Source organism: Cyprinus carpio, chromosome A2, assembly GCF_018340385.1.
Source record: "Cyprinus carpio isolate SPL01 chromosome A2, ASM1834038v1, whole genome shotgun sequence".
Lineage (NCBI taxonomy): Eukaryota > Metazoa > Chordata > Actinopteri > Cypriniformes > Cyprinidae > Cyprinus > Cyprinus carpio.
The window spans coordinates 14,897,528-14,917,608 of NC_056573.1; the positions used below are offsets into that span (position 1 = coordinate 14,897,528).

The 20,081-nt window shown below is 34.6% G+C and overlaps 2 protein-coding genes and 1 long non-coding RNA gene across 7 annotated transcripts in view; 2 read left to right on the forward strand and 1 right to left on the reverse strand.

Moving 5' to 3' along the window:
• Window positions 1-1,474: 1,474 nt before the first annotated feature.
• On the reverse strand, window positions 1,475-11,353 carry LOC109103281 (regulator of G-protein signaling 20-like). Of its 4 annotated transcripts, none has more exons than XM_042774688.1 (5): window positions 10,996-11,353; window positions 4,611-4,774; window positions 4,100-4,177; window positions 3,554-3,788; window positions 1,475-3,459 (listed from the first exon to the last, which is right to left on the reverse strand). In XM_042774688.1, exons 1-5 carry the CDS (start codon window positions 11,206-11,208, stop codon window positions 3,271-3,273), a joined length of 879 nt encoding a protein of 292 aa, XP_042630622.1. In that variant the 5' UTR covers window positions 11,209-11,353; the 3' UTR covers window positions 1,475-3,270. The 4 variants fall into 4 exon arrangements, with proteins under 4 accessions (XP_042630622.1, XP_042630621.1, XP_042630623.1 ...); XM_042774687.1 differs by having other exon boundaries at window positions 4,100-4,189; XM_042774689.1 differs by lacking the exon at window positions 10,996-11,353 and adding an exon at window positions 6,318-6,728 and having other exon boundaries at window positions 4,100-4,189; window positions 4,611-4,814.
• On the forward strand, window positions 7,472-12,836 carry LOC122148426. Its single transcript, XR_006162374.1, has 3 exons — window positions 7,472-7,721; window positions 11,997-12,048; window positions 12,178-12,836. It is a non-coding gene; the product is annotated as an uncharacterized LOC122148426 (long non-coding RNA).
• Window positions 12,837-12,981: 145 nt separating this feature from the next.
• LOC109103291 (V-type proton ATPase subunit H-like) overlaps window positions 12,982-20,081 on the forward strand; it is a 31,944-nt gene continuing 24,844 nt past the window's right edge. For both annotated transcript variants that reach the window (XM_042774690.1, XM_042774691.1), the window contains exons 1-5: window positions 12,982-13,115; window positions 14,804-14,903; window positions 15,169-15,258; window positions 16,187-16,300; window positions 18,201-18,305. In XM_042774690.1, coding sequence (XP_042630624.1) covers window positions 13,009-13,115; window positions 14,804-14,903; window positions 15,169-15,258; window positions 16,187-16,300; window positions 18,201-18,305 — 516 coding nt within the window. In that variant the 5' untranslated portion in view covers window positions 12,982-13,008. The remainder of the gene's footprint in view (window positions 13,116-14,803; window positions 14,904-15,168; window positions 15,259-16,186; window positions 16,301-18,200; window positions 18,306-20,081) is intronic.

Sequence of the window (20,081 nt, forward strand, 5' to 3'; positions counted from 1 at the left end):
ATATTAACAAGATGTCACATTATACATCTGAGATGGTTGATTGCTGCCAATAACTTAACTACAAGCAAATGGATAGTCTTATAGATCAAGGTCACTGTAGATTCTTATTTTTATTTTTTATTTTTTTATTTTTTAGTTTAAAAAAATCTCTTTCATGCTCATATCAGGTATGTTGGCCTCTTTTGGGTCCAACAGCTTTTTATAATACCTTTTGTACATGATAGGGATCTGAATTAATGTTTGAGGCACATCCATTACATAATCACAATTAGATTTTTTTGTTTAGTTTGGTAGAGGTCATGTGTTTGTTTTTTTTTTTCTGTGAGGTTTTCCTCAAAACAATTTTTTTTAAAAAAATTTTAACAAGCAACAAAGTGTAACCCCCCCCCCCCCCCCCAGATTTATAATGTGTTGTAAAAAAAAAAAATAAAAAATACAGCATATTAGATCAGTCATGGCAATGTTACTTTTACATTGTCAATTAAATACAAAGTGGACAGTGCTTGCTTGCGTCCAGATGACATGTTGCTCAGTTTAGTGAATTTCATCTCTCTCCTCAGATGATTTTGCTGTAGTATCCACTACCGCCTTGATGTCCTAATAAGCCCCTTGCATTAGCAATGTCTCATCTGAATAACAAACAAGCCTTTGGTGGTTGTTCTTGATGTCCTTTTGTGCATATGGAAAACAGGAGGTTTGTATCATCCTGAAACCACTGCATCTTTGCTCATCATTTACAGTAGTTTAAGATAAGCAGAACAACTCGCCTAATTTTTAATAAGAAAAGATGTTTACGTTATGAATGCTTTTTATTTATACACTAACTTAAGCCCTTAGAAACAGTTAAATGGGGAGGACACTTGCTTCAAGGTTCTTTTGTGACGTTCCCAGGTGTATCCTCTCCAGAGCTGAGTACGATCCACTGTAAATGAAGACCAAACTGAAACCCCTGGGGTTATTCTGAACATTTGGATTCATTATTTACATGTCAAATGGCAAATAGATCAAATAATGCCATTTTTGGTACTGGCGATTTTCTAAAAAAAAAAAAATGTTTTTTTTTTTGTTTTTTTTGATTATACATATTTATATGCATGCACTACCAATCATATCAATGTATTTTTATAAATATGTTTGATTTACTGGCCATTTTATGTATATATTGTATTTTTTTATTGTTATTATTTATTTATGATCCCACAAGCTCATATATGGCATATATGTCCAGCCACTATTCCACAGCTCTGACAACAATCACACATTTTAAAATTATTGTGCTTTATTGTATCTTAAAGATTCCAAATGCCCACAAATCATCATTTTTCTCAATTCATTAAAACAGAAAAAAAAACTAATCTGATTACTGTAAACATTCACATATTAATTTTAAAAAATGTATAACTTTTATGTAAACTGATTGGAAAATAACAATTTTTTGTATACTTTACAGAACAACAACAAAAAAAGAGAGAGGGAGAGAGAGAAAAAAAAAAGATTTATAGGCAGTATAACTCTAAACCATTGGCTTAGATTGTGTTTGAGGTTGATCTATGTGGTGAATCCATCAGCTCAAATTGCACATATCAATTGCACATTTCATATTAAGTTAGCCTAAGACAAGTAGAAGCACCACCACGAAATACATGTCGGTAGATGTATGTCTGGATTCAGATCAATAATCTTAATAAATTGTACCTGACTAACCAACAAACAGAACCACTTTCTTAAATGTGCGACTTCAGCACTTGACAAAACCAGTGGTGTTTTTCACTCCAAACTAGAAGCAAATGAAGTGCAATAGTTCAATTCAGACATCACCATGCAGGACAAGTCATCTCATGAATTGATCAAAGGCCCAGAGTCTATGTACTCTATGTGGCAAGAGTTTAAATCAACTATTGCCAAAAAAGAGATGCCACAAAATTGAATGTCAAGGCACTTCCCCGAGTGAGGATCTTGTCTTTGAGTGACATGAAAGTCAGGCAACAAAGTAAATTCACAGAACTAAAAATATAGTAAGAACTTGACAGCTCCAATTCTAGTCAGTTGTATTGGAGAGAAAGCTAATCACACAGTTTTACTGGACTTGGCTACTTTGGTGTCATCTACTTATGAGGGTCCAAGCAAAAAAAACTGCACCTTCCCATTCAGTGCTCATGTTTAGATCTAAAGCACTTTTGATACTGTAGTATAATACCTGCAGGTAAATCTCTTCTATTCGAGGTCATTAGTACAAATATTACTACCTCTACATACTGTACACAAATGAGGCTTTCAGTCTTCATAGTGTCTTTGGGTTGATGCAAGGAATAGTTGCCATGCCCAACCAACTCTTAGCTGCTTGTTCTGAATGTAGCATGGGAATAAATGCATGCCATGATACAGAAAACACATATAGATTGATGATATTTCTGTAAATAAATTCTTGATATTTTCTAGCAGTACATAAGGCAGAGAAAATAACTGTACTAAGCTGTCTGATATATGCTATTTGATTCTGAATACTAATTTAAATACATTTCATTCATTATGATAATATTTATTTCTTATCCACGATACAGTTCGACCTTTTTAAATTGAATATATTTCCCCCTTACAATAATTATCTCTTTAACTACAGTTTTTAGTTGTTTTTTTTTTTTTTCTGATAATGATGATTTCTCATTGGAGATGCCAAGTCATTATAATAGGGATTATTTGATAAAGTAGCTGAAACAATACTGTTTACAACAGGCTGGTCCTGTGAAGTGCTGCCTTGACTTAAGCTTTGATTCTCATACACATTTTTCGGGCAATACTTGTTACCCATAATTCCCTTTTCTTTAGATATTATAACACACGAAAAAAAAGGTTGAATAAATGTAATATAAATTCATAAATATATCTACTATATATAGCCCACGATTGGTATCACATCTTCCTTCGAACATTGATACAAAAAAAAAAAAAAAAAAAAGATTTAAAAACTTCAACACAAATAAAATAGATTATTTTCTTTAAAACATCTAAACGCACTGATAATCCTTTGGAGCATCGTTTGCTATGCTGATCTGTAGCAGTACTTGTGGTGTTGAGCCCTCAGGAAATTTGAGACATTTTTTTTTTAATCCAGTGACCTGGAGACCTGAGCGTCTTTTTTTCAGGTACAGATCGCTATAGCGGTAAAATCCCTGGGAAGACCCTCGCTGAGGTCCTTTTAAACATATTCTACACAAGAAAAGGTAACAAACAAAAGATAGGGAGGGAGCATTCAATCGGGATCACAGAGATCTAAGATTCCACCAACTGCTCAGAGACTGTCTTAAGCAGGTTTTTGTAGACCGGAGAGTTCATGAATCGCGGATATGAGTCTCTTTGCATTAGTGTGTATATCTGGAGCTGGGCATCGTCAAACGTGTGGGATGTTGGCTCCAACATGTTCCTGTTTATAACCTCTCGAACTCTAGAGTCAAGGCTCACCTGAAAAAAGCACACAAAACAAGAATATTGATCACTCTCATTTTACAGGAAATGTGATTAGGTTGTTCCTAGATGGGCTGATGAATACTCTCACCTCTTTGGGTGAGAGGATAGAGATGTAGTCTTCGTATATTATCCGTGCTTTCTCCTCGATGACGCTCTTATTAGTTTCCTTGCTGAATTCCTCGCAGGCTAACCAGAAGAGCATGTTTTCCTCACTGAACTCAGTGCGCAGAAACTGCCGGAAGGCACTTCTTCCAGCGGGGCAGTGCATCAGTTGGTCGAAAGATTCCCCCCACAAGAGGACCTCCTCCGCAGTCGGTTTCAGACTGCCAAAAAAACAGAGGGGTCCTAGTCAGTTTTGGCAACAAATGAATCAGCAACAGGTTTCCTATGTTCTTCATGTTTTTTCAGGAAATACTGTTACAGCAAAAATATTTGATGTCTAGTTTATCTTGCAGAAAAATAGTAATTTATTTAAATAAAAATAAAGATTATTTTATTGTGTAATTTGTAAGTTGCATCTTGCAAAATGATAGTAATTAAAGTTTTTCTTTTTTTAATATGAATATCAAATTACACCTAATTAAAATAACATTGTAGCTGCCCAATATGTCATTTTTTTGTAAAAATGACTGACCTTTCCTCAAAGTCTGCATTCCCCTCTGCTTTAAGATCATACGAGGCTCTCCGGTTTCTCTCTTCTCTGTCTTCATTCCTAACAGTGAGACTGCAATGTAGTAAACACATCATGATCCCAAGACACCCAACAGTAGGCATTAGGAAGCTTTGGAGTAGCTTTCACCTGCTCATTGTTTAGTTTATAACTGTAACTGGTGCTCATTATAAACTAACAGCCAAAATGTCATGAGTTCTGGTGCTTTTCAAAGCAGATAAGATATCTTGGGATGTCAGACACTTCAGTAAACATTACATAATACTTTACATGCAGAATGAACATTAAATAGTATTTAAATCACATCTAAGCAATACTTCAGGTATATTTACTATAGTAGAAGATAAGTAATAGTCTTGTCAGATGCAATTATTTTCTTATAATACAGTGATTTCCTGGCTATTAGTTTGGCCTGAAATTAACCTTGTTAGATAAGATCTCACATTAGCAGTGTAACGAAAGAAAAAACTCCTACCAGGAGCAGCTGCAGCAACAGCACCAACAGAAGCAGCAGGCGTTGGAGCCACGGTTCCCCTGGCCAGGTTGCTCGTTCTGCGCTGGTGCTGTGGTGCCCGCCACCGAATCCTGCTGCACCGACATCTGCCTCTTTCGCATCTCCATCCGCTCTGATCCCATGGGCTGCAGGAAACAGCATGCAACTGAGATGGAGCCAATACAACTGCAGCCACAGATATCAAAGTGCCGAATTAATGGTTAAGCAAGCAATTGTACGGTGTAGATTTCGGAGGAAGTTATTTTCCTCCAGTCCACTTAAGCATTTTGTGGTTTCCATTGGAGAAAATAATGCTTTTAACGAAACAACATATATGAACGAAAGTGGTTTCCATTAACTGACGGTGCTAGAAAATAAAAGGATGGAACAGAAACCCCCACAAGATGCTGAATGCGCATATAAATTGGGTGAAGAAGACATGTTTTAACTTGACCAGAAACCAAAATGTCCTAGCATGTCACATACACTAACATGACCTAACATGTCATGTCATACCTATTTCAAAGGGCTCTTCACAGCTGATTTGAATATATGCATATCCCCCATACTTAAACACTTGTCATATTAACACCAACTTTTTTTGTAAACAATTTCTAGATTTTGTGTGGAAAAAGTCGTTTTTCCATTATAAAGTCAACCTGTACAACTAATAACTGATAGATTCCAGTTTCCACCATATCTGAATCACAAGCATGTTGATGAAATCGCTTATTATCATAAGATAATTATCACATTCGGTGTTACAGTGCTTCTCATTCTGCAAGCATGCTTAGGCCTATAGCATAATAAATTTAGACTTGTTGCCATGTGGGTGGGCTTTCTCTATTTCTTCAAGCTTTGGTGTCTGTACTGATTTAAACAATCTGGCTTTGGGGCTCAAACAAACCATGCATTGGGTAAAAAAATTTAAGCAAATAAATAAGGTCCTGGACTGAGCTGTCTTTAAATGCTTACAAATAAGAGTTATAATTATCAAATGACTCCTGATCAATAGTTTTGATTTTGCTAAATCTTGCTGTGTTAATTCAAAAGAATCGTGGAATCAAATTCCTCGCTTGAGCTGGAAGATGTTGGAATATTTTGGGGTAGGAGGGGGCGCAGCACGCATCTAGCTGCAGTCAGATCCCTTCATCAGTGATCACAGCCGCGGTGAATATAAATGCTCGGCCGTGTTTGATGGTAATAAACAAGATAAATAAACAATAAAAACCATTTGGTAATTTACGGAATATTTTGTCTGTATGATTTCAAACTAGCAAATGATAATGATGATTACACTGGCTCACAGAAAACACTGATATGGTCTGCTAGATTTTACCGAAGCAGAACAGACGAAAAAATTAATATTATAGCTTTAAATGTGAACCGCATCCTAAAAGATGGAACGCACTGTGAAAAATAAAAAGACAAAGCGCATTCTACTCTTCTGAAAAGCAAAAAAAAAAAAAAAAAAAAACGTAATGGACTGACAGTATTTCCATCGCATATCCTCGCATTGCAAAGTGCCATCATGAAGCACAGCTACAATATATCTTTATCGCCCAGGACAACCATCGAAAAGACATTTCTGTCAAATATGACATGCCATCTTCAACAATCAAAATCAAAGGTCATTTTCTCCACGGATACCTTGTATATTTAAAAACAACTTAGGATCCCCATACTTACAATTTCACCATGTATTCCCAGACATAAGATATATTCTTTGCCTTGATTACATCCGTTGGCATAAGGATTTTTTTAAAGACCGGCTGTTTTTTGACAATGCGCATGCGTGTCTCTCGCGAGCTGTGGCGGTGGTAGCGTAAATCCTCTGGATGTCACTGATTCATGATGCACTTACATCTAACGGTGAAACACGACATATTTAAATGTTTTCCTACAATCGTGCGGTTCTTACTTTAAAATTATTTACGCACCCAACGCCACACATCCGCACGCGCAAACGTCAGCTCAATAATAAATAAAACTCAAATATTGTTTTAGTGTTTAATGGAGGAGGATGGCTAGGTTTAACACAGCTACCAATGAAACGAGTGGTCATGCAGACCGAGTGTCCCAGTGCGCCTCACACGAGGTGTCAATAATGTGTCATAGAACGTGACCGACAGGGTTAGGGACCATGGGCTTGAAAATGTGAGGAAGACCCCCCGCACTAAGCACAGAACATCATACGGAGGTTCCTTTTCTCGTCAGGAACTAGGGCTTCCTAAAGTCGCTTGAGACATAATAGATTCTTTTGCACTCTTAAATGAAATTTGTGTAGGCTATTTGACAAGAATGTGATAATTATTCACCAAATTCAAATAAATTAATAAATTAATAATAATAAATTGTATATTGTAAATAGCCTGTAGTCTGGGGAAGACATTGCTCTTTCCTCATAAGAATTGTATTTTAAATATCAATGTTGATTTTGTGGAAGTGAAGAAAAGGGAAAACTAATGCATTTGTACTTTCAGTGTGAAAAAAAATTCAGGCATTTGATCTGAAATTACCCAGTTCTTTAATCTCAGAAAAAAATTAGTAGTATTAGTAGTAGTAGTAGTAATAGTATGCAGCTGATATCGTTGGAATATTTTGAAAAAATCTTGATTTTTCAAAATCAAATTGTTTATAGTACACTATACGAAGTTCTCAAATTACCAGCCTCTTCCCACTTTTTAACTAAAACATACTTACTTATTAACTCTAATATTATGGTAGGGCCTACATAAATTGAGATGCTGGTAGGATCAATTCTTAGTCACAGGAGAATACTGTAGAAGTGGATGGCAGCACCGCTGACTCTGTCCATGGTCCTGAATCGCAGCAACATCAACAGTTTCGAGCAACTAAAAGCATACAAATACTCATTGTGCAATGAAATACCAAAAATAATAGTAACTCGTTATATTTTAAACATGAGAACGGTTATAGGCTGATATGAAAACGCTTATGACCCAACAACATGACGTGTTCATTTGCTGACATAATTAGCAGTCGCATAAAGTCGTGATAACTATCTTTGCTATCTAAGGGCATTACTGACATCTGCTGGAGCTGTGAGCGGAATTGTTGGGGGGAAAAAATGTAAGACATCTAAGACGAGCCTGCTGTGCATATTAGAAACGCCGTATTTAAAAGTGATATTGTGCGATGTAAATAATGAATATCCATCGGTAATACTTAGAAACGTAAAACTGTAGATTTAGGTATATATATAGTAAGCTATATATATAGAGACAGAGTCATGACATCCGACCACTGTGTGGAAAAAGAGAGTGGGAGAGGCACAGCTCAATGCAAACACTTGGTGGTACTGTTTGACCGTTTGTATAGGTCTATACCTTTTCCCAAATAACATTTTACAGATTTTAATGGGTAGGGCTGCATATTTAAAAATAATTTGATGTAATATCTAATCATATGTTAACTATTTTAGTTTGCTCCAAAGTCTATTGATTTTTGGTTGTAGCCTGTTTTGGAAGAATGTTGTAAAATGGGCAATGATATATGCTCAAAACTGTCTTAGACTTAATATAAAATATCACCTTGTGGAGCATTCAGAAATAGAAAATGACAGTTCAAACAAGCACAAGAACATTAGCTTACTGTGTGGTCCAGCACCTTCTAAAAATGCAAACACTGAGTTAAGCTGCAGTATTCATGACAGATGAAAAGTTTTAATGCTTAAACAAACATTATCTGACATCACCCTTCTTAGTGTGTTTAATTTTATTTATTTATTTTAATGCCTTTTGTAGCCTTCCTGATGGAAATGAAAATATATAATCGAGAGAACATAAGTAATTTAAAATGAAAAGCAATAAATCTATACTCTCTACATGTGACATACAGCCGCTGGGTTTCTTCAGAGTTATGAATTAAATATGACTATCAAGTATAGTATCATGTAACTAATTTGTTTTCTTCAAGAGTTTTTATGTATCAAGAGTGTTCATGTATTTTCTTATGTGTTTTTTATGTGTTTATAGTTTTTTTATTTTTTAGTTTCTTTAGATATTATTATTATTATTGTAAGGTGTGTTATGTATTTTTTTTGATTATTTGCCAATACCTTAATGCCAATAGCGGTGCAGAACTGTTCTTTCTGACCTTTGAAAAAGAAAGGTCAGGAAAAACACAAACCGAGAACTCTCTAGGAGAGCAAAAGCCGCTCTTTAAGGTTCATGTCATTTTTGAATTGATCTCCATGAAGGTCATTAGAGTTATTCTTATGTGAATTTAAGACATTCATTAAAAAATACACCAGATGTCCACCATTGTAAGTTTTAAGACCAGTCAGGTCTGATATGTCAAACTGTCTATGACATCATCTAACAAAGAGCTTTTTAATCTTGAAATTAAAAGTGAATAGAAAGTGTTCCATTCAATGAGAACAAGCTCTGAATCTGAAACTGTCATTTTTCCTCAGAGATCATTTGATAACTAAAATAGACTGTCCAATTTCCATCCAACATGCTGAAGATGTCAGAGGGCAACTATGTAGGGCTCATTCTAGAAAAAACTGTCACTCAGATGTTTCACAGTGATGAGTGCAATAGGTCATACTATAATCCTTACATCCAATTCAGAAAAATAAGTATTTCCTGACTTTTTTTTTCAGGTATTCTGTATAATCTGCCACCAAAAGCCTAAAAAAAACAAAAAATAAAAAAACATTTTGCATATCGGCAGCGTACCTGTTGTGTCTGAATGATATTTACTTGTAAGATCTATTTAAGGGATAGTTCACCTAAAATGGAAAAATCTGTCATCAATTACACACTCTCATGCATGTCATTCCAAACCTGTCAAACTTTTTTGTCTATAAAATAAAACTAATTGGTGTCCAATGTTGTTTTGGACCTCACTAACTTTATGGACCTTATTAAAAAAATAATCATTTTGTGTTCCACAGAAGAATGCAAGTTATACAGTTTAAAAACAAAATAAGTATGAACAATCACTTTAAGAGAAAAAGCATGACTTTTGTGCAATATTTTAGTAAACTAAAGACCTAGTTAGATTGCAAAGCCATGTTCTTATAACCAACAAAGCTATAGTGACATTGTATTTTAACTGTATAGCCCGAGGAGAACTGACCCCTGGTGTAGAATGTTTTTTTTTCTTCATTATCCCAGCATTAAATTAAGTTTTCTGTTCCTTGCCACAGTGGCTTTTGGCTTGCACAAAGGGGACTGAAGATAAAAGTATTATGCCATGACTTTCAGTTACCTTTATGGTTGAACTGCTTAGTAGTGGGAGATATGCCCAAAAACTTTAACCCTGATATGCCTCATTTTAAATATGACAATGAAACATATCACATAATAAGTGTCACTGCACCAAACTTGTAAATTCAAACCACGGCCATACAATTCTAATCCTCAATATCACTGCAAAATCAATTACTAACTTCAGTTGACAAATATTATACATACATCCAACTTAAATATTATAAATACATTAATGCGCAGCATACTCCGTTACATTAGCAAATCTCAACTGGTTGATTGTTAATGTCATTGTGAAATGTAAACTATCCTATCGCCCCGGTTTAAATGTGGACTTCAAGGCATTAAGGTATTACAAACATGAATTTCTGAAAAGCTGCTATACAAATAAAATTGACTTATGTATCCGTAAGAGCAGGTGTCCACATTTAACTTGAATGTGTGGGGCTTATGGTATCATCCGCTCCCATTTATTTTTAACTGTACAAAATCATCCGCTCCCATTTATTTTTAACTGTACAAAACAGCTTGTTATGCTGCTTGATACTGCTTATTTTTATTTCTTATTTTGTTTTTTTTTGTTTACTTATCACACCAAAATAGCTTACTTCCGTGTTGCACAATTTTAGATAATCCCTCCTCTAATTCTGAAGATAAACTACTCTAAAGTCTTTTTGATGTTTGTCAAGATGTCTAAGTAAGAAAAAAAAAAGATTTAAACAAAAACCTACAGTGTAGACCTCATATGTACAATCATGTTGGTGTGGAGAGATTCCTATCAAACAAAACGCATTGCATAAATTGTGTTACACCTACTTGATTATGCAATCTTTTAGTCAAATACTTTTAATCCGTTTTCAGACACGAAGGCTTCTAGAAATAACTTGATCGCATCAAAGAGAGCTGCCTCCACGGACAATAAATAACACCCAGAAACCACTGATATAAATCTATGGAAGTGGAAAGCATTTGTTACTGTGAAAATCTGTACTTTCTCATCATAGTGAATCTAGCTGTCAGGAATGACAAAATGTTCTTTTGTAAAGCTCATGTGGCTATTATGCATGGCTATCTTTAAATAATTAATAGTGTTGATATCAGTCAGGTTGGTCCATACTCTGACTTACCTGAAAGGAAATGGGATCCTTTGATCTGTCCTCCATATTATCATTCTCGTCCGCATTTTCATAACTTCCTGTCGCTAAGTAACCACCGTCGTGCTGACAGGCCAAGAGAAGATGCCGTAGCTGCCCCCACATCAAGCAGGGAGAAAGCCGAATGCTCTGTACCACAGAAGAGGGCCAGACCTCCCACTTTAAGATGATTCTGTTACATGGCATAGCTCATCTAAAGCCTTTCCACGTTGTTAAAGAACATGTTCCCAAAGACCCAATACCATTAGGTTTCTTATGATCCATGGCAGTTTCACATCTCTGGTTAGCAGGTACCTTAACAAAAGGAACTTGAACAGAAGACAACAAATGAGAGCAGCACTTGGTGAAGAGGGCAGAAAAGGGATTACACTTGTGCATGTTTCATCGAGTCTAATCCCCCAGTGGTTTAGTGCACTTCACAGGCTTAGGACAGATTAAACACAGGATGTGTGTGCCCGTTGCTCACAGCCACAAGTGTGTCGTGTGAGCATTATTTGGAATAAAGTGGATGCATTTATAAAGTTCAATATATAAGAACTTCACCAGTCAAATGTGGTTAACTTTAATATTCTTTACTTAAAAGTGTGATTTCTATACCTAGAAAAGTAAATTGTAAAGTCATGTAAATTGATGTTTTTCTTCACCAGTCAAATGTGGTGAACTTTAATATTCTTAACTTAAAAGTGTGATTTCTATAATATATATATATATATATATATATATATTATATATATATATTATATATATATATATTTATACTAATGGCAAGCAATTTTATCAGTAAGTCAATTTTAGTAAAAATATGAAAATAAATATTTTTTTCTTAATTCTTATCCAGGAAACCATGAATGACTGGAAAAGTTATAATTATTTAATTCAATTATTTATTTTTTAATGCATTTGATTTAATTACAATTATTTGAATTATAATTATTGTAGTTACCTACTTTAATCTGGTTCCATTTTCATTTCAGCTAATATTGTGTATAGGGGTGCTTGGAGTCAAAAAGCTGAAGAACCACTATTGTAAGTACATATGACTGTATATTATAGGGTACAGATGTATATTAAATTAAAGTATGAACATTTATATACATAAGTACCTCAAATTTCTTTATAAAGCAAGACTCAATGTTCTTCTGTGTTTAACGTTAGGGTGTTCCGTATGAACGGGTCCAGCAGTAACAGCCTCACTTTCATAAAAGCACCATGAACGAATCAATGAACGCATTTTAACGTATTCAAATTCGAGTCAGTGAGCTGAATCAAAATCCTCGCCACTGAAAAGACTCTACTCTTCAAAGGGTTAATTCGCAGGCCTTCTCACATGACAGCATCACGTGACATTGATCCCGTGACGTCTTGTAGCAATTTGACAGCAAAGGCAGCAGGTAAGCGAGAAGTCAAATATATTTATAGTATTTCTGCTACAACTATTGCTTATCGGGTTGACAAATAATTGTCAGATATCTGTATAGCAACGTCTGACTAAACACAAAATCTAGGCGCTAGCTTCCCAACCAGCTCTTTGCATTAGCAGTTGTCAGTGGCTCGGTCCATTCAGTATTTGGTTTGTTTGTTTGTTTGTTTTTGAATACGTATAACAAATAATATCATATTATTTTGAAGTAATGTGTCCAGACCCACCGAAACGTTTAGTTAACCTCATTTCTTTTTTAAGTTGAGTTGTAATTCGTATTTTTACCCGTTCACCCTTAGCTAGCTGATACACGACCCCTGCTATGCTAAATCATATTTATAGTGTTTATTAGTAACATACCGTCGTTTTTACACAGTTATATTGTTTAATCTTTTTTTAGTGTTGTTTTTGGTTTTTTTTTGTGTTTTTCTAAATTGTTTCTAAGGGGGAACTAGCTGGACTGAGTACAGATGCTGCAGTATTTGTCATGGTGGCCTTTCCAGAGGCAGAGCAGATCATGATTTTTTTTTTTTTTTGTTTTTTTTGGTGGTAATAATTAATAAGTAATGATGGACATCCGAGGGGCTGTGGACGCTGCCGTCCCTACCAATATCATCGCAGCAAAGGCCGCAGAGGTCCGAGCAAACAAGGTCAACTGGCAGTCCTACCTCCAGTGAGTAACTTACATCTGAATACCTCTTCTGCTTCAATATTATTATATTTTAGACAGTACTGTCTATGTAGTCACTGACTATGAAACAAGAATAAAAGCATGTGTGTATCTTCAGAATTTGGATCTTGGTTGCTTTGGTACAGACGAAATAAGCTCTGGTGTAATGCTTCTTTAAAACAGGAACAAATTCTTTTAAGGAAACTTGAGTTTGTGTCATTGTCTTGTGACACTTATGATGGAGGTGGTGTGTATGGCTGTGTGTTTTTCTGTCTGGTTCTGACATTAAGTGTTTTAAGGTGTGCCATCTATTGTATTCATAGCCCTCCCTTATAACCCATATGTGATATTTACCTTTTACATAGTAGTATAGTCAGTATTTCTTCCGTCATAAAGGGGTTAGTCACTCACTTCTACTGTTCAAAGGTTTGGGGTCAGGTTTATTTATTTATTTATTTATTTTAAAGAAATTAATACTCGTTTGTGGCACCTGGCACAAAAAATGGATTTAAAAAATGTTTAAATTGTTACAAAAATGCGTCATGGTTTCCACAAAATTATTAAGCAGCACAACTATTTTAAACATTGATAATAATACGAAATGTTCCTTGAGCACAAAATCAGCATATTAAATAATGATTTCTGAAGGATTGTGTGATTGGAGTAATAGCTGCTAAAAAATTAAGCTTTGCCATCACAGCAATAAATTGCATTTTAAAATGGACAACAGTTATTTTAAGTTGTAATAATATTTTTAGTTGTGAACAAGTAGTCAAACAAATGCAGCCTTGGTGAGCATGAGACCTCTTTCAAAAATATTAGAAGATCCTACGGACCTCAGACTTTTAAATAGCAGTTTTTGTTATATATTTGTGTTGTGTTATAGTTTTAGTTATTTTTTCTCTGCTGTAAACCAGGCAACTGGGTAGTTACAGAAATGTGAGGACAATCAAAATTCAGCTAGAAAACAAATTATAAATTAAGTATAATAAAGACTGAATAATGAAGAATGATAGTCAGTCTATATTTGTAATTTAAACCAGATGTATATTAATGCAGAGGTTATGTGGCAGGTGAAATCTAATTGATGCAAGGAAGGTAGTAGCACAAGTTTACTTGGTTGTTAATGTTACGTTTGTCTTTGAAACCATATTGAAAATCAGACTAAAAGTGCAAAATTACAGTTCGGAGAGTTTCATTGTTTTCTCATATTTCTTACAAGTTTTCAAGCAAACAAGGCACAGCTCAACAACATGTATTTTTGCAACATACATTAAAGCAATTACAATTATTACATCTAATTAGGACAGTAGAATTTTCAGTTGTTATAAAAGCCAGAAATTATACCTAAAAAAATACCGAGTGAACCTTTATTTTTTAAGGCTTAGACACTTGTATGTGATCAATAGGACCCAGTCGGACAAGTACCAGTTCATCAGTGGGCCCGACCCATCATCCTGTCCTTATTATTAAGACCTGCAAGCTCTCCAAAGATGAGAAAAAAAACATGATTTACTTGTGTGGGCTCTTGGAAATCGATATATTGGATCTTTGACAGATTAAAACAATAAAAAAGATAGTGAGAGTAAATGTATTTAATAAAAAGAATGTGAGCGATTGATGCATTTTGCTGGTTTTTATTTTGTTGTGCCTATTGCCCTTTAGTCATTGGTAAGTTTCTTGATTTTCAGGGGCCAAATGATCTCAGCTGAGGACTGTGAGTTCATTAAAAAGTTTGAGATTGCCGGGTCTGAGGACAAGCAAGCAATTCTGACAAAAGAAGGACATCAGGTGGATATTACAATCTTTAAGTATTAGTTTTGCCCCTTCCAACCTGTTCAGTTTAAAAGATGAAATGTACCACATTATTTTAGCATAACCAAGCTCATTGTCTGTGTTTTTGTTTTTGGTTAGTTTTATAGAACCACATATCTAAGGGCTTTGTAAAAAAAAAAAAAAAAAAAAAAAAAAACTAGGCTCACATATGCTTTCTTTTTGTTGTATTTATATTTAAGTCTGTACATTTAACTAATTCTTCTAACATATTTTATTGTAGTGTGCAAAGACCTTCCTCAACCTTATGGCTCATATATCTAAAGAGCAAACAGTTCAGTACATCCTGACCCTGATTGATGACACGCTGCAGGTAAAAACACGCACCATTTCAGGGACATAAAAAGTCAAACTCTAATGTCTGTTTTCTCATAGACTTTGGAGTGGTCATTTATAATGCATAAATGGACCCTGTATTATCTCACTTGAAAGGTGTAGAGTGTATTGAAATGAAAAATGTGGACAGTTACATTAATATTACTATGACATTTGATTTTTGTCTCTTTAAAGACTTGGTCTTCCAAATGTTCAAAAAGGAAAAATGTCACGTCCTCAAACTGATTTTGATTCATAATGTCACTCTGTCAATCCTTAAATAAACAGTATGTTATGGCCTAGATGCAGATTGATGCTCTAGCTTAGCTTTTTCACTGTATATTTTGTCAATATTATCTGTTAAGTTTGTGCTGATAGATGGCCTTCATAAAACCCATTTTCCATTGCTTTTATGGAGTCTGCGGTTCTGCGTACAGAGTCTATACTGAGTATTTCTGTATTCATACAGTGACTTGTCCTCTCACAGCTCATTTAGCCTATGCCTTTATGATGAGATCTTCTATTCATATGCAAAGTGGTTATAATTTTAAAACCAAGATAAACAGGCACATCTTTCCATTTTAAAAATCAGTTAATTTTATAAATGTGTGTCTGGGGAAACTGAATAAATTAAACAAATGAGAGTTTCACTCTCGTCAAGTATCATGCATATGATGTTGGGTGTATTAAGTATTTTTCAAGGACACAACAATGCTACCAAGTATTGCTCATGTTGTAGTGGCGGAATGTAGTCAGTTATGTACTTGAAGATGTAGTGACTGATCTTTTTAAAAGTCCATTTGTTGAAAGCTATTAACTATATATCAGACGATGTGTTTGAGATCATAATTTTTCTATATATCACCCAACTTTTCTTATTAGTTTATTTTATGTTGTAATAATGGGTCTTCTGCTCTACTATGCAGGAAAATCATCAAAGAGTGAATATCTTCTTTGATTATGCCAAGAAGACTAAGAATACAGCCTGGTCTTATTTCCTTCCAATGCTGAACCGTCAAGACCTCTTTACTGTTCACATGGTAAGTTGCTATCAGGCAAAAAATAGTATATGTATAATAAATATGTATAATAAACACTACTGTTCAAAAGTTTGGGGTCAATAAGATTTAAAAAAATAAAAAAATAAAAAATAAATAAATAAATGTATACTTTTATTCAACAATAAATGCATTTATTCGATCAAAAGTGACAATAGAGACATTTGCAATCAGTGTTACAGAAGATTTATATTTAAAATAAATGTTTTAAATTTTTTATTCACCAAATAATTCTGTCACAATTTTCACAAAGATATAAAGCACCACAACTATTTTTAACATTAATAATAATAATAATAAGAAGAAGAAGAAGAAGAAGAAGAAGTCTCTAGAGCACCAAATCAGCATATCAGAATGTTTTTTGAAGGATTATGTGACACTTAAGACTGGAGTAATGGGTGCTGAAAATTCAGCTTTGTCATTACAGGAATAAATTACATTTCACATTTTAAAATGTTTAAATATGAAACAGTTATTAATATTACATATTTTCATACTCTAAACTTATAACAGTATAAAAGGCAAAAAGTGCTTTATTACAGTTATGAGCAAAAAATAATCACAGTATTTCTTAAATTATTTATCATAGTATTTCAAGAAGCTCATTTCACCTGCTTTGACCTCATATTTTGTTCTTTAAATTTTTTTTATTTCAACAACACACAATTACACACACACACAATTAAATTTCAGGAGTGTGCAGGTGGTGTTTACTGATGGTTTAACTACATTTACATAACAAAGTCACCATGAAATATGGGCCAATATCACACAACCCTTTTCTCCTGGAAGAAAAATGTTTCCATGTAATTACTGAAAAAAAAGTTTGCTTATCCTCCCTTCTCTCTGTAATTACTTTGGAATGACATCATTGCCTGAACAGAAATACAGCCAGTTTGCAGGGTCATCCACAATCGTCCACACAGTATTCTGCTTATTATATAACAGCATTGTGTTTTGTTCTTAAAAGCAATAAATAATCCCCCCCCCCCCCATTTTTTTATTCAAAAGTAACTTGTACATAAATGTTGATTACTGAGCTGACATTCAGGGCCAGTAACTATAAACATTCAGTTTGAGAGCCCATAGTTAGTATGGGGTACATCAGTAATTCATCAAAGAGATTTCCATGCTTAGTTATGAAGATGAAGCAAAACGTTTTCCCAGGGTACTCTCATTTTAAGGATACATACTTCAGAGTCAGTCGTGAAGTCACAGTTTAATTACCCTTCAGGCAGACGGCGGTCGCAGGGTGCTGAACTGCATGAGGATGGTATTGATTCCCCTTGCCATCCTCACCTAAGCTGTTAATGAAATACTCTGAAGTTCCCCTTTTGCATGGCAAGCGGAGTAAATGTCATGTTTTCTGGAAACATCAGAATGGCTCTAAATTCATTCATTACCACAACGCACACACAAATGTTGGCAGTGATAGAGCTCTCAGTGAATCACTTCATCTGACCAGTAATTCAAGCATATTCTGCAGTGGTTGCATATTCATTTGGCTGAAATATTCATTTGGGATGTTTAATTTCAGGTTGAATGTCTCAGATGGATGTGGAGCAACAGTTGCCATTATTTATCACAATTAAGGCTGTAAATTGTCCTTTGGCCTTTTGCTATTTTTATTCAGAGGAAAACAGAAAGGACAGGAAATGATGGGGAGAGAGACTGAGAGCAGGGTTGGGAAATGTTATGAGCTCTGTACAAACTCTGTTTGTCTGCATGGCCACAGCTCATTGTGCCAAACAAGGCACACTAGGCCATAGCCCCTTCAAGGCATTGTATATCTTCCTATATTTAAGCATCTGTATGAAAGCCACGTCTTAACAGAAATGCATTTTTTCAAGCACTGATGCGATATTTCTCTTCTTTCCCTCAGGCTGCACGGATCATAGCCAAGCTGGCTGCCTGGGGACGTGACCTGATGGAGGGCAGTGACTTGAATTACTACTTCAACTGGATTAAGACCCAGCTCAGCTCTCAGGTAGAAAACAAAGAGATTCTATCCTAAAATCAACATACCGTCTCTCCCCAACCAATTAACATAAGAGTTCACCCAAAAATGACAATTCTATTATCATTTACTCACCGTCATGTCATTCCAGACCTGAATGACTGACTTTCTTTATTGGAGCACAAAATGGCGATGTTATGTAGAATGTTAGTGAGTGACTGAGTCTCAGTGTTCATTTCATTGCATCTGCTTTCATAAAATGAAAGTGAAGAGAGGCTGTAGATGATGTTCTGCTTAATACCTAACTTTTTGTTCGACAGATGAAATTCATACAGGTTTGGAACAACATGAGGCTGAGTAAAGGATGTTAGAGTTTTCATTTCAAGATTTACATGAGATTTGATGATTACGTTTTTTTTTAAAAAATAATCCTACACAGAAAATGTCTCTGTTTCTCAGCAGGCTTTTATGTGTTGAAAAGATCTTCACATTATCTAAAACACATCTTCTTCTTATGTCAGTCACAGAACATAATCTACTGTATCTGGATCTTTGCATTACCAGTGTTGCCTCTGTGATGTAAATTTTCCTATACAGTGAAACTTTAAAAGATGCAATCTCTTTCTTCTTGTTTTCAATCCCCCTCCTTTCAATGGAGTGTGAAAGGCAAGCTGAGACATAAAAGAATTTGTGATGTGTTAAAGCACTGGCCATGCGCTGTGTTCCTTTAAAATATTTTTTATTTTTTTTATTTTTTGCCTTTAGGTTTTTGGAGGTTTAAATAGGGAGCCTCTGTACTGAAGATGGTTATTTAGTTCTAGTTACTGTCAGTAGCAGTTACAGTCAAAATGTTTCTGTTATATTAGTGGAGTCCAAAAGTCTGAGTCCACATTGAAAATTTCAGATCAAAATCTAATTTATACCTGAAACAGAAAGTTTTTTTTGTCAAATGTAAAGCAACTTTATAACTTCAAATAAATTCAGAAATATTTGACTGAGCACTATTTGTAGTTTATTTTTGTAAACCGTGTCAAATGTAAAATCTGGAAATATTAAGGACTTTTTAAATTGTGTTTTTAAGGTCTAAAAAAAGTATATTTCTAAAAATATTTCTATAATTAATATACTTCTGTTTTACTATAAAATATTTAATCACCAGTTATTAATTAATCAACCAGTTATTGTTTAATGAATCAGTTATAAGATTTGTGTAGACTAAATTTTCTTGAGAGCCATAGTGCTGTCCAACTGAATCATTTGAATTGGTTCACAAATGTCTCTGAATGATTCAATACCAAACTAATCAGAATTTGAATGGTTGTTTTATGTTATATATTAAACATAATTGGAAAGGTCATTGAAATGACATGGAAAATTGCTAACAAAACAGGAAAACAGCCTAATTTAAGCAAATTGTTTAAGAAATTCTGAACATTTATCAATATATAATATGAAAAAATATTGTAATTGTATATTAACGGTATAGAAAAATACAAGCATTTTCACTAGTGATCTCAGACTTTTCGGAGCCCAGCTTGTGTGTCAAACACTTTGCAGCACCTGCACAGGAATGAGTGAATTTGTATGTACTGTGTCACTCCCGTATCCTACATGTACACAGTAGGGGGTCAAGATCTGCAGAGGCAGCCGTGTCAGACCACTACTTCAGCAGAGTGCTTTATATAAAGGACACAATAAGAAGAATAAACTGAGAAGTGCCTAGAGCACGATTTGATCCTGGATCCTCCTGACTCAGAATGAGCTCTGAACTGTGAGCTCTGCTGCAGCAGGCCAGCCACAGATACA